Source organism: Lupinus angustifolius, chromosome LG15 (genome assembly GCF_001865875.1).
Source record: "Lupinus angustifolius cultivar Tanjil chromosome LG15, LupAngTanjil_v1.0, whole genome shotgun sequence".
Taxonomy (NCBI): Eukaryota; Viridiplantae; Streptophyta; class Magnoliopsida; order Fabales; family Fabaceae; genus Lupinus; species Lupinus angustifolius.
Genome location: NC_032023.1, coordinates 3860332 through 3879280, shown reverse-complemented (window position 1 = coordinate 3879280; position 18949 = coordinate 3860332). Strand labels below are relative to the sequence as shown.

Sequence of the window (18949 nt, the reverse complement as noted above, 5' to 3'; positions counted from 1 at the left end):
TTCTCTGCTGCAAAATTATAGACCATTGTCAGTTCTCAGTCTCTTGATCCTTTTACCGGTTTGCTTTTCGATCAAGGTTTTCCACTGTTTGAACTTGACAAATGCTTTACTTTTATGTTTCAAAATGAAGATCCACACCTTCCTTGAATAGTCATTAATGAATATTAACATGTATCTGTTACCACCATGAGAAGGTACTTGGGAAGGACCCCATAAGTCAGAATGTACATAATCCAATGTGCCTCTTGTTCGATGAACTGCAACATTGAATTTTATCCGACACTATTTTTTGAAAACACAGTGTTCACAAAAGTCTACCTTCCCAACTTGTTGACCGCATAGTAATCCTTATTTGACCAACTCGACTATACCTCTTTCACTAACATGACTCATTCTCAGATACCATAGTTTGGTAACATCATAATCAGATATTGAGGAGAAAACAACTACACTCGTGATTGTGTTTCCTTGTAACATATAGAGACTATTCTCTTCCTTTCCTATCCAACCATATCGCCTTTAGATATTCTTATAGCTTCACCTTCACCTTTGTAGCTATAACCTTTTGAATCTAGTGTTCCCAAGGAAATCAGATTTTTCTTCAATTATGGAACATGCCTTACATCTGTCAATGTCCTTACAATTCCATCGAACATTTTATTGTAATTGTGCCGATTTCGATGACCTTGCATGGAGCATTTTTCTCAGAATGACTTTGCCCTCATCTAAGGGTTGGTAAGTGGAAAACCAATCCTTTTTGGGACACATGTGATATGAACATCCAGAATCAAGTATTCATTCATCTTTTGAGTCATGTTTTCAGACTATTAGTGCAACTGCACTATCATAGCCATTTGCTACAACAGGATCTCCATATTCATAAATTTTTTCCTTGCCTTTGCTTTCTGGGAAATTCTTTCTTATATGTCTCTCCTTGTGATAGTGGAAGCATTTATACTTTCTAGATTTCGCTTTAGACTTGGACCTAGATTTCTCTCTTTCACCAAATTGGTTTCGCCTCTATGTTCTTCCTCTAGCAAGAGACTTTCAGCCAAGCCTTCAGATCGCGAATCTGATACTCTTTTCTTCAGTTCTCTCGAGTGCAATGCAGCCTTTACTTCGCCCAAGGTTAGATCTTTTCGACCATAGAACTTGGAAGAGAACATAGTAGAATAATTGCTTGGTCTTCAATTTTAACATCGATATTCTTTAGATCAAGAATAACTTTGTTAAACTCTTCCAGATGATCTTTATGGGCTTTCCTTCATGCATTTGAAGAGTATATATATTCTTTTCTTCAAATACAGTCTGTTGGTGAGTAACTTCGTCATGTACAGGCTTTCCAACTTCAACCATAATGAAGCAGTTGTAGTTCCATCTCACACTTCTCGCAAAACTTCATCTCCCAAGCACAACAAAAATGAACTATGTGTTTTTTCCAAGGTTTCATCTTTCTCGTCCTCGGTTAGACTTTGTGGTAGCTTGTTTCTACCTTCCAAGGCTTTGCCCAAACCTTGATGAACTATGAGAGCTTTCATCTTCAATTGCTAGAGGTTGAAATCATTTTCTCAATAAAATTTCTCCAAATCAAATTTAACACTCGCCATGATAACTATATATTGGAACGATATCGTAGTCCATGAACATACACCATGAAAGTTCCCAGGAAAGAGAGTGGGTCTTAATAGACACACTTAAATATCATGTCTTTCCTAAGACAAAACTTTCCTAGACATGCACTTTCACACTACTATACTTTTCCATTAACAAGAACAATTCTTTTCTAGTGTGTAAGATCAGACAATCTTGTAAACACAAAGCATACTAAGAATTTTCTTTTAGATCGTACGGCTTAGCATGCAGGAGCTCTACGAGCTATGATACCAGTTTGTTATAGCGGAAGACCCATGAAGAAAATATAATAGAGAAAATGACATCAAGAATTTAATGTGGTTTGGCAATTTGCATACATCCACGACTAAAGAACAACAAGAATATTCCACTATGATAAAAAGAATTACAAGTGTTTCACCCACTTCCCAAAATCCAAGTACACCCAATTTTACTCTCACTCAAGTATTTCTCACAATATTACAACAAAAGAACAATAAGAGTGAATATGCACTAAGCATGTATTGTGCGTGTTTTACAATGATTTGGAGCACTCCTATTTAAAGTCAAAGCTCTTCAAGATTATGTGGCTAAAGGAAAAGAGCGTTAATGTTGGTTTCAACATAGCCACTTCTTTTAATTGGCTAGAAATTCTCCATTTTTTTAAGATGATCTCTAGCCACTTCCTTTTTGTTTGGCTCAAGAAAATCTTTTCATTATCTTTTTCTTTCGGCCATTATTCAATAAATATTTTGACAATTTTAGGTTAGTTTTCCTATTAAAATATATCTTCATTACACTTTTATTTCAATCAATTTTCTCTCAATTCCCTTTCATTCATTTTTCTGTCCATGCATATTGACAACCAAGTTTGATTTCAACAAACTTTTCATAGTAAAGTTTTCCTTCCATAATTTTGATAATAACATGGTTTCGCTTCAACAAATTTTGGTTATGAATCTATAAGTCAATTTTTGCTTCTCCATTTGTGACTTGTTTGTTTTCAAAACATACCTATCAATAGATTTTTGTGTAAATTTGGCAATTGGGAAACGAGCTTATTGACATTAACTTGTAGAACCCATATTCCCTTGAATTTACTCACCACATGATCATTTTAGTGGTTCTATAATATGATTTGAGTGAGATGAGTAAAATCTTAAACTTGGAGGTGAACTTGCAAATTAATGTGAGATTACACAAGTTAAACAAAGTTCACCCAAGTTCCCCCAGTTTCATCCATGTTTGAAGTTTGTATGCTTATTAACTCCATTCCATCACCTAAGCTCGTAAATTTCTAAAAGTTTGTAAAACTATTTACTATTACTGTTTACATGACACTTTGGTTTGCTTGGGAATTCTCAGGTGGTTGTTCTCTATGAGCTCAATCCCATACACATATAGTCCAATCCTACGTCTTTTGCAGGGATGCTTCAACTTAACCACGAAATTGGTGAAGCAAATCCATGCTCACGCAATTACCCACGATTTATCTCGTTTTTCCTACGTCTCCAGCAGAATCCTAGCCTTCTATTCTCAATCCCCACGAAATGATTTACGCTATGCAGAGACCCTTTTCACTCACATCTCCAACCCCAACGTCTTTGATTGTAACTCCATGATAATGGGTTTCTCTAAAAACTCACAGTGCCACAAATCATTCTTCGTTTTTAAACAAATGCTCAACAATGGTGTTCGTCCTAACTCTTGTACCGTAACTGTGCTTGTTAAAGCGTGTCTTTCTTTATCTTTGCTTGAGCAGGTTCATACCCAGATAATAAAGTTGGGAACTTTATCAGATGTTTATGTTGTTAGTTCTGTTGTGAGTGTGTATTCTAAGTACGGAGCGATTCGAGTTGCTCGTCAAGTGTTCGATGAAAGTTCTAACAAGAATGTGGTTTGTTGGACAAGTATCATCACTGGGTATTGTAGTAATGGGTTGGTTATTGAGGCAAGGGAGTTATTTGATTCTATCCCTGAGAGAAATGGTGTTTCGTACAGTGCAATGGTATCTGGTTATGTTAGGAATGGTTGTTACAATGAGGGAATTGAGGTTTTTCGTGAGTTGAAGAGTTGTGCAAATGTGAAGCCTAATAGCTCTCTTTTGGCCAGTGTTCTTAACGCTTGTGCTGCCGTGGGTGCGTTTGAAGAAGGGAAATGGATTCACTCTTATATTGACGAAAATGGTTTTGAATATGAGCTTGAGCTTGGAACCGCTTTGATTGATTTCTACGCGAAATGTGGATGGGTGGGACCTTCTGAGAAAATTTTTGATAGCATGCGAAGTAAAGATGTTACTACTTGGAGTGCTATGATCATGGGTTTGGCTATTAATGGGAAGAATAAGATGGCTCTTGATCTGTTTGCCAAGATGGAGAAGGTTGGACTGAAGCCAAATGCAGTTACTTTTGTTGGAGTTCTTACTGCTTGCAATCATAAATATTTGTTGAGTGAAGCATGGTGGTTATTTGGACATATGAGTAAAACATATGGCATCACACCATCCATTGAACATTATGGATGTATGGTTGACATTTTGGCCCGAGGTGGAAAAATCGGCGAGACCTTAAGTTTCATTAACAGCATGCCAATTGCACCAGATGGAGCTATATGGGGTTCTTTGCTCAATGGGTGTTTGATGCATGGCCATATTGAGTTGGGTCAAAAAGTTGGGAAATATTTGATAGAATTTGAGCCTCGTCATAGTGGAAGGTATATCCTTCTGGCAAACATGTATGCAAGTATGGGTAGGTGGGAAGGCGTTTCCGAGACAAGAAAATTGATGAAAGACAGGGGAGTGCCAGTCATTTCTGCTTGGAGTTTCATAGAAATTGATCAAAATATCCACAAGTTTGTTGTGGATGATAAGTCTCGCTCTTATTCAAGAGAAATCTATGAAATCTTAAGTCGCCTCGGAAAGGAACTCAATGATTTTTCAATAGAAAAGGATGTTTTTTTATTCTAAGTAGTGTAACTTCATCAGCAGAGATTTCAGGCTCAAATAATATATGCACTTTGAGACATGTTCAGGGTGAACATCAGCATTTGGTACATTGACAGAATCTCCAAATTAAGAAAGTCCATGTGTGCTTCATTTCCCGCCGTACTATTTCTACTTATCTGTGCATTCTGCAATTCAGTTTGGCTTCTGAAATTAAAGAAGTGATTCCTTATTTCTCAGGTAAAGGTGATTGTTGCGACAGCCGACATGTCTACATTGAGCAAAAATTGTTTTTGGTACAGTCGGAAATTTAAAAACGGAATGTATGTTTATTTATTCGAACAGTTTGCTGGCAGAAACTTTTCAGCACCCGAGGTTGGTGGCCTGTGCCTTCACTCAAAAAGGAGTACTGCTAGCTAAATTGTGAAAAGGCAGGTATTGTTGTGGAAATCAAAGGTTTATAACTAACTAAACTGTTCATTTTCTTGTGCTCAATGCCTGAGATTACTTTCTGTCCAACATACTATACATCATTTGGGAGCATTCAAGGTGACTCGTCTTGTTCTTTGTTCAACTAATTCTACCTTCTCCAAGTTGAAACATTAATTTAAGTCGTTTATATTTCAAGAGGGTGAGTCTCGACAAAACGGTAAGGTTGTTTGTCTTATAACATGGAGGTCTTGAGAGTTCAAATTCTGTAAACAACTTCACTTGTGAGAGTAAGGTTTTGTATGGCTACCCTCCCAGATCTACTAAGTGAGAACCTCGTGCACTGGGCCGACCTTATACTACCATAGCAGCTGTCATCACTTTAATCAACCTTCCTTTCAACAGCCACTGGAGTAACATGTCTCTGTAACTTCTGCAGCTGTGCTCACTGGGGATGCTATGTTGGTTTGTAATCCAACTCCTCAGATTTTAGCTTAGTACAGGATCCATTTGATGCAAAAGGAAAAATGTCTCCATTGGTTCCAAGTTTCACCACATGAATGTGTAATGGTCCAACCAACCATCCCGAATTGCTTAGAAGATTACATGCGTAAATCAAAATGAAGATTAAACCAGAGCCGAAGATTTTGGTATACCTTGCCATCCTTTAACTGTTGTTTTCAAAATTGGAAATCAAAGTTCAGGAAATTGATGTTTGAATCTTGTCTCTACAAAAAAAAGTGAAAAATGATAAGAAGTCATAAGTAAAATTTTTGTCCAGGTAAAAAATATAATGAAACCCGAGTATCAACCTATGTTTTAAATTGCATTTCGAAATTATAATTATAGTCATAATATTGTGGTTTTGTAAGTCTTCACAACCATATTACAATTGTGGCCACATTCTTTCACAATCTTTTGCAATTGTGGTTAGTGCAATATAACTACAATATCGACTGAAATCTCAATTTAAAACATTGGTATCAACATATAGTTACCATAGTGATAAATTAACAACAATACTTACACATTAATCCATCAAAATTACAACCAACTCACCTAATTTGAGAACATTAACCTTGAAAGCCTTTCAGTCATACGATTTTGACACATGAATTCCAAGATGTCATAAAAGTATCAATGACAACAACTAGAAGTGGAAAAAGACCAAGTTTTGCCTTCAATAACTTGAGCCTATATAAAAGTCTAAATATATTTTTTTAAAAGCTAAAATCTAACTTGTTTATGGAAAAAGTCTAATTTGACATGACTAATTATAGACTAGTTAATAGGTATGGATAAACAATTTGTCTTATTTTCATGACCTATTTTCACTCGGAATAACCTTATCCTAAGTATTAGAGCATATTGAGAATGAATTATACAAACTGATACAATCAAGGGCAGACTCACTTAATGAGAAGTGGGGCATGTGCCCCTCAGAGTTACAATTTTTTTTATATATACATTTCATTATCATTGGTTCATTATATTGTACATTATTATGTACTAGTAAGGTATTGCAATAAAAAAACGTAGATTTCTTATTATGCATTTTCCATTTTAGAACATATAACGATTTTTTTTTGTAGTAAGTCTCTCTAACATAATCATGCTTGGAATAGTTACATGGTTTTATAAAAGTAGTTTCTTTTACTCCATTAGTTTGACCATTAATAGAGTCACTTAGCCCATTTCGTTAATTTGTTCCATGAATTTGATTGCTCAATAAGTTATCTAATTTATGTGTACTTTTTTGAAGTTGGTCATCTCTTGATTTAATCTATCATCTTCAACTCAAAAGCAGTAAGTTTTCACATTTGAGTGATCATTATTTATTTTAGATTTTGATTTGAATGTATATAAATCTTTTTCTAGAGCTCTTTTATTACTCTCAAGAAATTCTATTATATCTTTCTCTTTAATATATAGTTTAGAGAGCCTAATGGATTCATCATGTAACTCATTAAATGCACTTTGTAGCTTAACATGTTAAGGTTTGTCATTTATTTCAGAGTCATTAACCTCATCATTGTCGTTTGATTGATGTGAAGCCATCAAGAAAAGATATGTTTGTTCCTCATTTTTGAGTTCTGAATTTGAACTGATATCATTGTCTTTCTATGTGATGTATATTCTTCTAGGATCTTGTCATTCTTTCCTTTGAATGTATTCTTCTTCTTTAAGGAAGGACAGTCAACCTTAATGTATCACCGTTTTCCATATCCAAAGTATGTAAAGTTTTGCCATGACGTGATTCTTCATTGTTCTTGGTGAACCTTTTTATTTGGCCAGACTTCATTCTTTCTCAAGAACTTATTGAATTTCCTTACCACGAGATTCAAATTTTCAACATTGTCCTCATATGAGTCTTCATCTTAAGATGTTTCACATTAATCAACTTTTGCTTTCAAAAAATAATTTTACACTTCTTTTAAGTTTTTTGTGCTGCTTTAGATGGTTTAGTTCCAATTTATGTTCTTGTAATTTGTCAAAGAGTGCAGTCAAAGACATTTTTGACAGACTTTTCTTTTCTGTCACTTTTAGTTGTCATGATCTCGTTAGTGATATAGAGACTTTCATATTTAAATCCCTATTAGAGAGCACTTTGTGAAGGGTAATAAAGTGATTTGTTAAGTGGGCGAACCTCTTTTTTAAATCTAGAATTTTCTCACCTAGTTTTGTCCTGAACATTTCATACTCTTGGAAAAGAGTATTTAGTCTAGACCTTTTCACTTCTTAGGTTCCCTCATGATTCGTTTCTCTAGTGTCTCATAATTCTTTTTTGGATTTGCAATTTGACACTCGAAAGAACTCATATGTTCATAGGGTAGAGGTTATAATGTTGTTGGCCTTAAGGTCATATTATACTATTTTCTCAATGTTATCATTCCAGAAACTTTTAGACTTTGGTTGTTTAACTTCATCAACAACTACGTTGGCGATGAACGAACCTTCTTCAATAGCATTCTAGATATCTAAATCTGGTGACTCTATGAAGATTTTCATTCTAATTTTCTAGAAACCATAGCATTCTATAAAGAAGCTTGGAGATCTGTTAATAGTAAGACTAAGATGACAACTAAGAGGGAGGTGAATTAGTTGTTTAAAACTATGACTGATTTTTCTGCACAATTCAAGAGTTAATAGCAGTGGAAAAAGATATCCAGAAATAATCAAGTAAATGTAAATAGATAAAAAAGAAGAGAGTACACATGGATTTTATATTTGTTCACCTTCTTGTACACCGAAGGCTACATCCAGTACTCTTGCAACACAAGAGATTTCTTCACTATATATTAAGAGTAACAATTACAATTTCTCACCCCGAGATTTCATTGTACCTTACTCACCCTCTAATACTTATATCACTATTTGGAAAACACCCTTTCCAAGTTATCCCATTTCTTATCACACCCTTGTGAAAGAAAGTAATTCAATACTTTGAATGAAGAAAACGTTTAATTATGGCAATGGATTGCCTTTACAAGATTTTGAAGTTAAACTCTAGCAATCCAATAACTCTTTGTATACTTTAGTACTAATGCGCAGAATGTCTGAATAGCTTGCAATAACACTTAAGGCAACTTTGCAAAACAAGTTCTGAAAGTTATGAACAAGTTGCACCAAGTATTTCAGAAAAGTATAGTGAGTTATATCTTTGTTTTTTCGTGTTGTGTGTATGAAATGAGTTTTAATGCATTTATCACTACACCAAATTTTGCATTTTGTGGAGGTTTTTGTGTGGAGGTTATTGAAACCTCCACAAATAAATCAAACAAGCGGATCAGATAATTAACTAAATATATAGTGGAGATTTTTATTTAATTAGTGGAGGTTTTTAACCTCCACTATCAATTTCCTATTACAAAACCTAATCAGCACGCATCAAACCCCATATTACATTCTTCCATTACAAAACCTATCAGCAGGTAGCAAACCCCAGATTTAACTATCAAGTTCTTTTCCATTCTTCCATTTCATTCTCTTCCATGCAGCAAACCCCAGGTAAGAAACACTTCTTCACATTCTTTTCCATTCTTCCTTCCTCAAATTGTATGGTGAGAAACACTTCTTCATTTCTTCAAATTGTATGGCACCAACACGTGAGGTTGAAGGGTTGTAGGGATTGTGGAAATTAGGTATTATAGATTAAGATGGAATCATAATCTTAAAGAACAAAATCACCAATCCTAGAATATTGTATGTGAACAATCATGTGTATGTGAACAGTCGGGTGTAGTCGATCCTATCATAGTCCATAGAGTCTCGGGAACAATAAAATGGCATAGTCCCCTAAGGTTTATGACCACTAGCCATTTTTTCAAGCTACAGTGATGTCCCAAGGACTAGAAATTGAGAGCCACATCAATATTCCTGTGATTTTAACTGAAAGAAAGATAATATTTCTGTTTGCAGCATGCAATAACAATAATCTTGAATTGTGGACTTAACAGTTGGTAGAACATGAGACTTTTTATGTTTGTGCTTTACTATTAATGGAAGTTTTAGTTCACAAATCAGTATCATGTTATTTAAATAGAGAAGTAGTTGTGGGGTTAGTTTATGCACCTTTGGGTGCCTTGTGCACTGGGATGAGTTCACTTGTGTAATGTAATATTGTAATATTTTTTCCTTGTTGGGACTTGGGGATTCTTTCTACAATGTTTGTTGGCTAACTTGATACATGTCAATTAGCCAGATCTGATTGCTTTGTCCTGTATTTGTGTTCACTTTTGGAATCTCGGATATGAATTTAAGGGGGGTCTCCCTCATTATTTGGAAAATATGAAAGAATATAGTTCTACTTTTCTTTCCAAAAGTATTTAATCTCTCCCAAGAACCCTCATGTTTGTTCTACAAACTCCTTTTGGTAACTCAAGAGTTTGAAATATTTAATGACTTTATCTCTCTGCACCCATGTTATTGAGCAAATAATTAATTGTTATTTAATTTAAGCAATGAAATCCTTCAAAGTGTTTTTTTTTTCTTAGCAAGGATTTTTGTTTGCAATACTTGTTAACTAAGTTGTTGCATGTCAATTAGGTGCATGATTGCTTCACCTTGTATCTGTTTTCATTTCTTGATGAATTTGCAAGTATTGAATTTTCAAACTAATAGTTTTTGCATAGTTATTGTGTGGGCGAGTGTTCTTTCAGAAAATTGATGCATTGAAGAATTAGCATGCTCAATATATGTATGTTCTCCCATTCCATAATCATTTTGTTAAAAGAGGATGGTGTATCTCATTTTCGGCTTTCATGATAGTGACATTTGAATGGTGCCTATGTTGTATTTTTGGTGAAGTGGGGAAGAGGTGACATGATCCCTTAGGTGACAAGATATTATTATGGTTTGTCACTACTCACTAGCAGTGCTTGGTTTTTAGTATGGATATGTCCTTTTCATACTGCTATGAAATGGAAGATATGCTTTTATTCCATATCTTCATGAAGGATATATTTTTTTGCTTTCCCAATCACAAGATAAAATGATGAGTTTACATTAGAAAAATGAATCTAAATGTTTGGTTCATAGATGTAATTATATCTGCTCCACCAAACACTTAAAATGACAAATTAATGGAACGACTTCTTTGGAATTTTACATTTTCTATACCTCATTTGTTACATCAATGTCTCTCATATAGTCATTGTGTTATTGTCACCATGCCCTTCAAACAAAAAATAGAGTCATTTCAAATTTTCACAGTTAATCACTATAGATAAGCCCTGTTGTGGAGTAACTGAGTTGTAAACCAATAATTTCATTCCTCAAGTAATATACTTTATAAATATCTACATGACATTTCCAAATAATGTTGATTAATTTATAGGTATTTGTCAATGACCAATTCTTGAATTGGGACCCAGGGAACATAATCAAAGTTAGGATTGTCTCTACCAGAGCTTACTATTCCTTGTTCATGCACAACATGTAAGTGAACAAAAACTAACATTAGTTTATCATTGCCAACACTATTTGTTTCTCTCTTCATTCCAGAACAAAAGGTATAAGCCCTGCCAAATAAGTGCCCATATCGTTAACACTTAACAACCTTATATCAATATATTATATGCATATAACATATATATACACACCCCTGCTCTATAGAGGATTCATGTTAGTTTAGTTTAGTGTACAAAATGGATAACTAGGTCGGTGACAGGTGTATCCGACCCAATACTAAAGAGCTGGAGAATTTTGGTACTTCAGACCTACTACTGAAGATGAATTAATTTTGCCTTTTGATGCAACAGATAAGGAGAATTATAGGAATTCATAAAGAACTAACCATTAGGAATCAAAGAATTGTATATTTTCACATCATTTATATTTTCTATGTGAATTCCATTAGTATTGGGGCTATCTTTTGGAGCTGTTATGAAGAGTGCTTATGTATGAATATTTTCACAGCCATCAAATCTAACAGTGAATTGAGGGATGTTCTCTATCCTAAGTCCATGCATAGTGAAGTTGGAACTCATGAAAAACCTTATGGCCTGCATCATATAGAATCATATCTCACAAATTAAGCTCAATAATGCAGATATAAGTATAATATGTATATAGGAGAAAGACTTTGAAAACTTACAATTGGGCTATCACAAGGTCTTGGGAGTGTTGTTTCATTATGTCCCTATGGCATTTATTGTAGAGGGGTCAGTGGCTATTATAATATATTTACATTCATATATGTTCATTTTCAAGAGTTAACAATTTAACATCTCACCTGATATTCTATTTTATTGTAATAGAATCAGAAAGTGTTGTCAAGCAGATTAAGGTCAAAGTTAGAGAAGTGAATAACTTACCTATCGGACTACGCATCATTGTGGATTTTGATGAGCAATGTGCAACCTATGGTGATGCTACAGGCCTTCTTGCTGGATTTTTAGGAACATTGGCATCAAATTCCAAGTTGTTTCCAGTAGATTATGATAAGTGGTCAGGTGGACGTAGTGGTATACCTTCTATATTTTAAAGTGTCATGAGACTATTTTTTGTTTTTTTAGATTTTATGGTGTATTTGGAGTTATGTGCCTGAAATTATTTTAAACAGAAAATACACTCTCCCAACTTTTCTCTCCCTTTTGACTTCGTCAAAAATAAGAAAAGCCAAGAGTTCATCACATTATATATAGCATACAATATGCATATAACAATTATAAAGGTAATCATAAAAGTGATATCGCATAGCAGAAAATTTAAAAGATGTCCATACAAGTTCACAGTGAGTAATTGGTTACTCCATATAAAACAATTCCCATATTTCAAACATACGCCTTAGGTAATTGATTGCACAGGTGGGTAATCGATTATTGAAGCTTCCCGCTCAATGCTGTAATCGGTTACTCTCGAGAGTAATCAGTTACTGAACCCATAATTTTTAATTTTCAGGCATACTGATGTCTGGTAATTGGTTACTAATCATATGTAATTGATTACATACCCATGAAATTGAAAATTTTGAAAAGATTAAGGCAAATTTAAATACAAGTAGGCATATTATAAGCATTATGAAGCAAACATATAATCATGAATAAGCATTTAAGACAAGTAAGTTTCATCAAGTATGCCTAATTCACGTCTAATTTTATAGAAAGGTTCTTTTGCCAAGGGTTTAGTGAATATGTCTGCTAGTTGGTCATGAGTATCAACAAATTCTACAGATACATCTTTCTTTTGGACATGGTCCCTAAAGAAATGATGTCTTATATCTATGAGTTTGGTTCTAGGATGCATTACTAGATTCTTTTTTAGATTTATAACACTAGTATTGTCACATTTTAGGGGTATGCAACATAAGTTTAAGCCATAATCTCGCAATTGTTGTTTAAACCACAAAACTTGGACACAACAACTATCTTCCGCTATGTATTGTGCCTCAACAGTACTTAGAGAAACACAGACTTGTTTCTTGCATGACCATGAGACCAGTGCATTACCTAATATATGATAAGTACCACTTGTACTTTTTCTCTCAGTTTTGCATCCAGCAAAATCTGAATCTGAATATCACATACACTTCCTTTTGGATACCATAATCTAACGTTAGTTGTGCCTTTTAGATATTTAATGATTCTTTTGACAATAACTAAATATGACTCTTTTGGTTTAGATTGATACCGAGTACACAAACAGACACTAAACATTATATCAGGTCTACTTACAGTTAAATAAAGTAGGGAACCGATCATACATCGATACTTTTACATATCAATGTATTTTTCAGCTTCATCTGTATCAATGTATGTACCAGAACCCATAGGAGTGGCAATTGGCTTGCAGTCATCTATTTCAAATCTTTTCAGAAAATCTCTGCAGTATTTGAATTGACTCACAAAAATATCATTCTTAAGTAGTTTGATTTCTAATCCGAGGAAGTAATTTAGGTTCCCCATCATAGACCTCTCAAACTCCCCTTGCATCATTTTTCCAAAATCACTACACAAGGTTTCATTAGTAGAACCAATAATAATATCATCTACATATATTTGAACAAAAGGAGTATGATGATTTATTTTCTTAATAAATAGTGTAGTGTCGAGCTTTCCTTTTGTAAAACCTTTTTGAATAAGAAAGTTTGTTAGACAATCATACCAAGCACACAGATCTTTCTTTAAGCCATAAAGAGCTTTCTTTAGTTTATAAACATGAGAAGGATGTTTGTAGTATTCAAAACCTCGAAATTGTTCTACAAACACTTCTTCTTGTATATAACCCTTAAGAAATGCACTCTTTGTATTCATTTGATATAACTAAAAATTTAAAGAGCAAGCATATGCAAGTAACAATTGAATAGCCTTAAGTCTAGCAACAAGAGCGAAGGTATCATCAAAATATATTCCTTCTTCCTCATTGTATCATTGTGCTACTAGTCTAGCTTTATTTCTAACAATAATTCCATTTTCATCTGATTTATTACGGAATACCCAACAAGTTCCTAAAACATGCCTATTATCTGGTCTAGGAACAAGTTCCCAAACTTCATTTCTCTCAAACTGGTCCACTTCTTCATCCATAGCAAGAATCTAGTGTTCATCCTCGATTATATCATCAATATTGGAAGGTTCTATTTGAGAAATGAAAGTCATGTTTAAACAATCATCATTTAGCTTTAAACGAATAGTGGCACCCTTACTTATGTCGCCAATGATGTTGTCAATAGGATGGTCTCGATGAGTTCTTCATTCTTTGGGTAAATCAGAATGAATATGCTCTTCTTGAAAATTTATAGTATCATCCATTTGCAAGTGCTCAGTATTGGTTGTTCCATTGGTAAAAAAAATCTCCTTTAAAGGGGAACTTGGCTAGTCCTCTTCATCAAGAGTTAACCCATCCTTTATTATAGGTTTGGTTTCATCAAAAGATACATGAACAGATTCTTCCGTGGCTAAAGTTCTTTTATTGAAAATTCTATAAGCTTTACTCGTAAGAGAGTAGCCTAGGAAGAGTTCTTCATCAGCTTTTGCATCAAACTTGCCTAAGCTATCTTTGTCATTATTTAAAATAAAACATTTACAACTAAATACATATAAATGAGGAATGTTTGGTTTTCTACCTTTAAAGAGTTCATATGGGATTTTCTTGAGAATTGGTCTTATAAGAAATCTGTTTGAAACATAACATGCCGTATTAACTGCATCCAACCAAAAATATTTTGGGAGATTAGTTTCATTCAACATTGTACGAGCAACTTCTTCTAAGGACTGATTCTTTCTCTCCTCAACACCATTTTGTTGTGGTGTTATAGGAGTAGAAAAATTATGATTGATGCCTAGATCATCACAAAATTCTTCAAAAGAAGCATTTCAAAATTCTCCCCCATGGTCACTTCTTATAGTAGCGATTTTCAGAGATCTTTCATTTTGAACTCTTTTAGCATATTTTCTAAAGGCATTGAATGCCTCATTCTTATGAACTAAGAATAGAGTCCAACTATATCTTGAGAAATCGTCTACTACAATAAGATCATAGTAGTTACCACAAGAACTTTTGGTCCTTGAGGGACAAAATAAGTCCATGTGTAGTAACTGCAATGGTCTATTGGAAGAAACCGTATGTTTAGGTTTGAAAGAAGTCTTTGTTTGTTTACTCATTTGACAAGCACTACATAGTTTATCTTTAACAAACTTCATTTTGGGTAAACCAACAACTAAATCTTTCTTAATCAGTTTATTCATATGGATATGATCCATATGAATATGAGCAATTCTCCTATGTCAGAGTCATGCATCATTATTATTATTAGCAAATAAACATTTTATTAGTAAAGAAGAATCTATTTCAATCATATAAATATTTTTTATTCTCTTACTAATTAATTTAGATTTATTATAATCCTTACTTTCGATGATATATTTATCCGGGTAGAATGTCACATGAAATCCTATGTTGCATAGTTGACTAATGCTCAACAAGTTGTGTTTGAGTCCTTCGACATATAATACTCCTCCTATAGTTGTTGAAGGTGACTTACTGATTCTACCAACTCCAAGTATTTTTCCTTTGTTGTTATCACGATATCTAACATAGTCTTTTTCCCTTGGAGTAAGGACAAAGAACTTATCTTTGTCGCATGTCATGTGCTTTGAGCAGTCGTTGTCCAAGTACAATAAATTATAGGTGGCTCTCAAATTTTCCTGCAAAACATGTTAATTAATATTAGGTACCCTATTTTCTTTAGGTACTACATGGTTAACACCTTTCTCAACCCATCTATAATGACCTAAGGGTACACCATGTTTTCTAATCAGGCAAGTGTTTGATGTATGCCCATGGTTCTTATAGTAATTGCATATGGGATGATGCTTATGTATCCTAGATTTATTACTATTGAATGCATGGATACTTTGTTTCTGAAAGTTTATCTTTGTTGAGACATTTTGTTTCTTAGAAACTTGGCTGTTATAATAGCCAAGACCTTTTCAGTCTGTAGAATGTCTCTGAACTTTGATAATTTTATCCAGATCTTTGCTACTCTTATTTATTTTATTAAGTTCAAAACTTAATGTTGAAACTTTCTTTCAAGAGTAATAACTACGCCATATATGCAGTTTAACAGGGAGTATTTCAAGTATATAACAGCGCTTTCGGGAGCGGTCTATATGACAGTAGTAGTATATATCCTTTTTTGACAACATATTCAAGGGCGTTGTTGTATGTAAACTATACAACAGCGACAACTTCATTGTGCGCTGTTAGATATGTGACCAATACAATAGCGCAATGTAAACAACACACTATTGTCTTATATAAATACAACAACATATATTGTAGGTAGCGTTGTTTTATAGGCCATATATAACAGTGCTACCTTCAATGTGTGTTGTTGTATATATACAATACAACAACGCATATCATTGGTAGTGATGTTATATATATGGCCTATACAACAATGCTACATACAATATACGCTGTTAAATTGCATATACAACAGCGCATGGAGGAGCTTCGAGTAGCATCCGCTGTTGATTATTGCACACCTGTATATACATTTATGAAACACAGAGGACAAACATTCACAACATGACACATTAATACCTGCATATACATTGATCAACAAGACATATATTTATATTCAACAACAGAGATATATATTCTCAACAACATATACACATTAATACCTTAATGTATATCCAAATAGTTTGTATTATACATAAAAATCAATTCAATAAATATTACAAACAATATTCTCACACCATTTAGTTTTGGCAAAGTACATAAAATTACATACAAAGACATGCATCTACTTTATCCTTTTCTTTGATCCTTTTTGGCTTGTAATATCGTTGTTTGGAGGAATATATTGATTCACCTAAAGTCCCTCATTGTGATCATCTCTTGTATATAAATCATCATCCCTAGTTGGTCCACTCTCACACAATTGTGACGTCCCAAAAAAAGGATCATCTTTGGTATCAATATATTCATTTTCTTGGTCATCAATATTATTGACGATTATTTTGTTTGTCAAAAGAACATTAAACGCATGTGCTGTTGAAGTGTTATACATGGATCCAGTTTAACAGCGAGTGCTTTAGTATGCATTGTTGTTTAGCTTCCGCCTTTTTTATTAACAGCGTTATTCTGGAATTCGCTATTTAATAGGCGTTCTTGTATATCAAATCTGACGTAGTGAATGTAGTTTTGACATGAAGAAGATGATGGTTTATTTATGAATACTTATAACTCATTTTTTTGTTTTAAAACTAATTTGGTGAGTTTGACGTATTCATCATGTAAATCATTAAATGCACGTTGCAATTCAGAAGAAGAAAATAGGTTAGATTCATTTAACTCTTCATAATCAGAGTGATGAGATGCCATTAATGAGAGATGTGTTTGTTCTTCATTTTCTAGTTCAGAGGCAGACCTCGTATCATTATCTTCCCAAGCTAAGTAGGCTCTTCGTCCAGTCTTCATTTCATTCTTGCCTTTGAAGGCATTCCTCTTCAGGTTTGGACAATCCATTTTTATATGACCAGGCTTACTACATTCAAAGCATATGAAGTTTTGGTTTGAAGTGGAAGCGTAATTGTTCTTGGTAAATTTCTTCAGTTGTCCAATTTTAGTGCCTTTGTTCCTTTTAAGGAACTTGCTGAACTTATTTAGGAACAAACTCCTTTTCAGATTCATCTCCTGATGAATCATATCTATCCACCTTTGCTTTGAGAGAGATATTCTTCTTTTTCTTTTCTTGCTCTTCATGTTGTTCAATCTGACTGAGTTCAAATTCATGTTCCTGCAATTTTCCAAAAAAGCAGTCAATGACATTTTTGATAAACTTTTCTTTTTCAGAAATGGCTGTAACTTTTGGTTGCCATGTTCTAGTGAGTGATCTTAGAACTTTTTAGTTCAACTTACTATTTGATAAAGTTTTTCCAAGTGCAATAAGATGATTTGTAAGGTGAGTAAATCTCTTTTGCAAATCAAGTATTTTCTCTTTAGGCTGCATACGAAACTTTTCGTATTCTTGGGAAAGAGTATTTAGTCTTGACCTTTGTACCTCCTTCGTTCCTTCGTGTGTAGTCTATAGAGTATCCCACATTTCTTTAGCAGATATGCAGTTTGATACTCAAAAGAATTCATCAATACCAAGTGTAGAAGTGAGGATATTTTTTGCTTTTAGATCATATTGCACTTTCTTCTTGTCTTCATCATTCCATGAGGATTTCGGCTTCACTTCCCTTACAATGTTGATAATTGTGAAGAGTTTATAGGGTCCTTCCTCAATTGCATTCCAAATGTCTAGATCTTGACACTCTATGAAGATTCTCATTCTGATCTTCTAGGAGTCGTAACATTCTCCAACAAAGCTTGGAGGACGATTGATGTTGGAACCTTCTCCTAGAAATGATCTTGCGATCATCTTAGAAACATGATCAGTTTTGAAAATAAATTACTCAAAAAAAGCTCTGGTGCCAATTGTAAGATTGAGATGGAAACTAAGAGGGGGGTTAGTTAGTTGTTTAAAACTATGACTGATTTTTCTGCACAATTCAAGTGTTAATAGCTGTGAAAAACGATATGTAGAAACAATCAAGTAAATGTAAAGAGATAAATGAGAAGAGAGTACACATGGATTTTATACTGGTTCACCTTCTTGTCCACCGAAGGCTACATCCAGTACTCTTACAACACAAGAGATTTCTTCACTAGATATTAAGAGTAGCAATTACAATTTCTCACCCTGAGATTTCCTTGTATCTTACTCACTCTCTAATACCTATATCACTCTTTGGAAGGTACCCTTTCCAAGTGACTCTATCCCCTTTCTTATCACACCCTTGTGAAAGAAATTAATTCCATACTTTGAATGAAGAAAACGTTTAACTATGGCAATGGATTGCCTTTACAAGATTTTGAAGTTAAACTCTTGCAATCCAATAACTCTGTGTACTTTAGTAATAATGCTCAGAATGTTTGAATTACTTGCAATAACACTTAAGGCAATTTTGCAAA

The 18949-nt window shown here is 33.9% G+C and overlaps 1 protein-coding gene and 1 long non-coding RNA gene across 2 annotated transcripts; both read left to right on the top strand.

Moving 5' to 3' along the window:
• Positions 2958–5766, top strand: LOC109327438 (pentatricopeptide repeat-containing protein At5g66520-like). The gene has a single exon (XM_019560582.1). It carries the CDS (start codon positions 2990–2992, stop codon positions 4574–4576), a length of 1587 nt encoding a protein of 528 aa, XP_019416127.1. The 5' UTR covers positions 2958–2989; the 3' UTR covers positions 4577–5766.
• On the top strand, positions 8842–12018 carry LOC109327883. The gene is made up of 3 exons (XR_002105359.1): positions 8842–8989; positions 10818–10918; positions 11740–12018. It is a non-coding gene; the product is annotated as an uncharacterized LOC109327883 (long non-coding RNA).

Bases quoted from the DNA above. Each gene is read 5' to 3' on its own strand.
- LOC109327438 (XM_019560582.1), top strand. From the start codon at position 2,990: ATGAGCTCAATCCCATACACATATAGTCCAATCCTACGTCTTTTGCAG.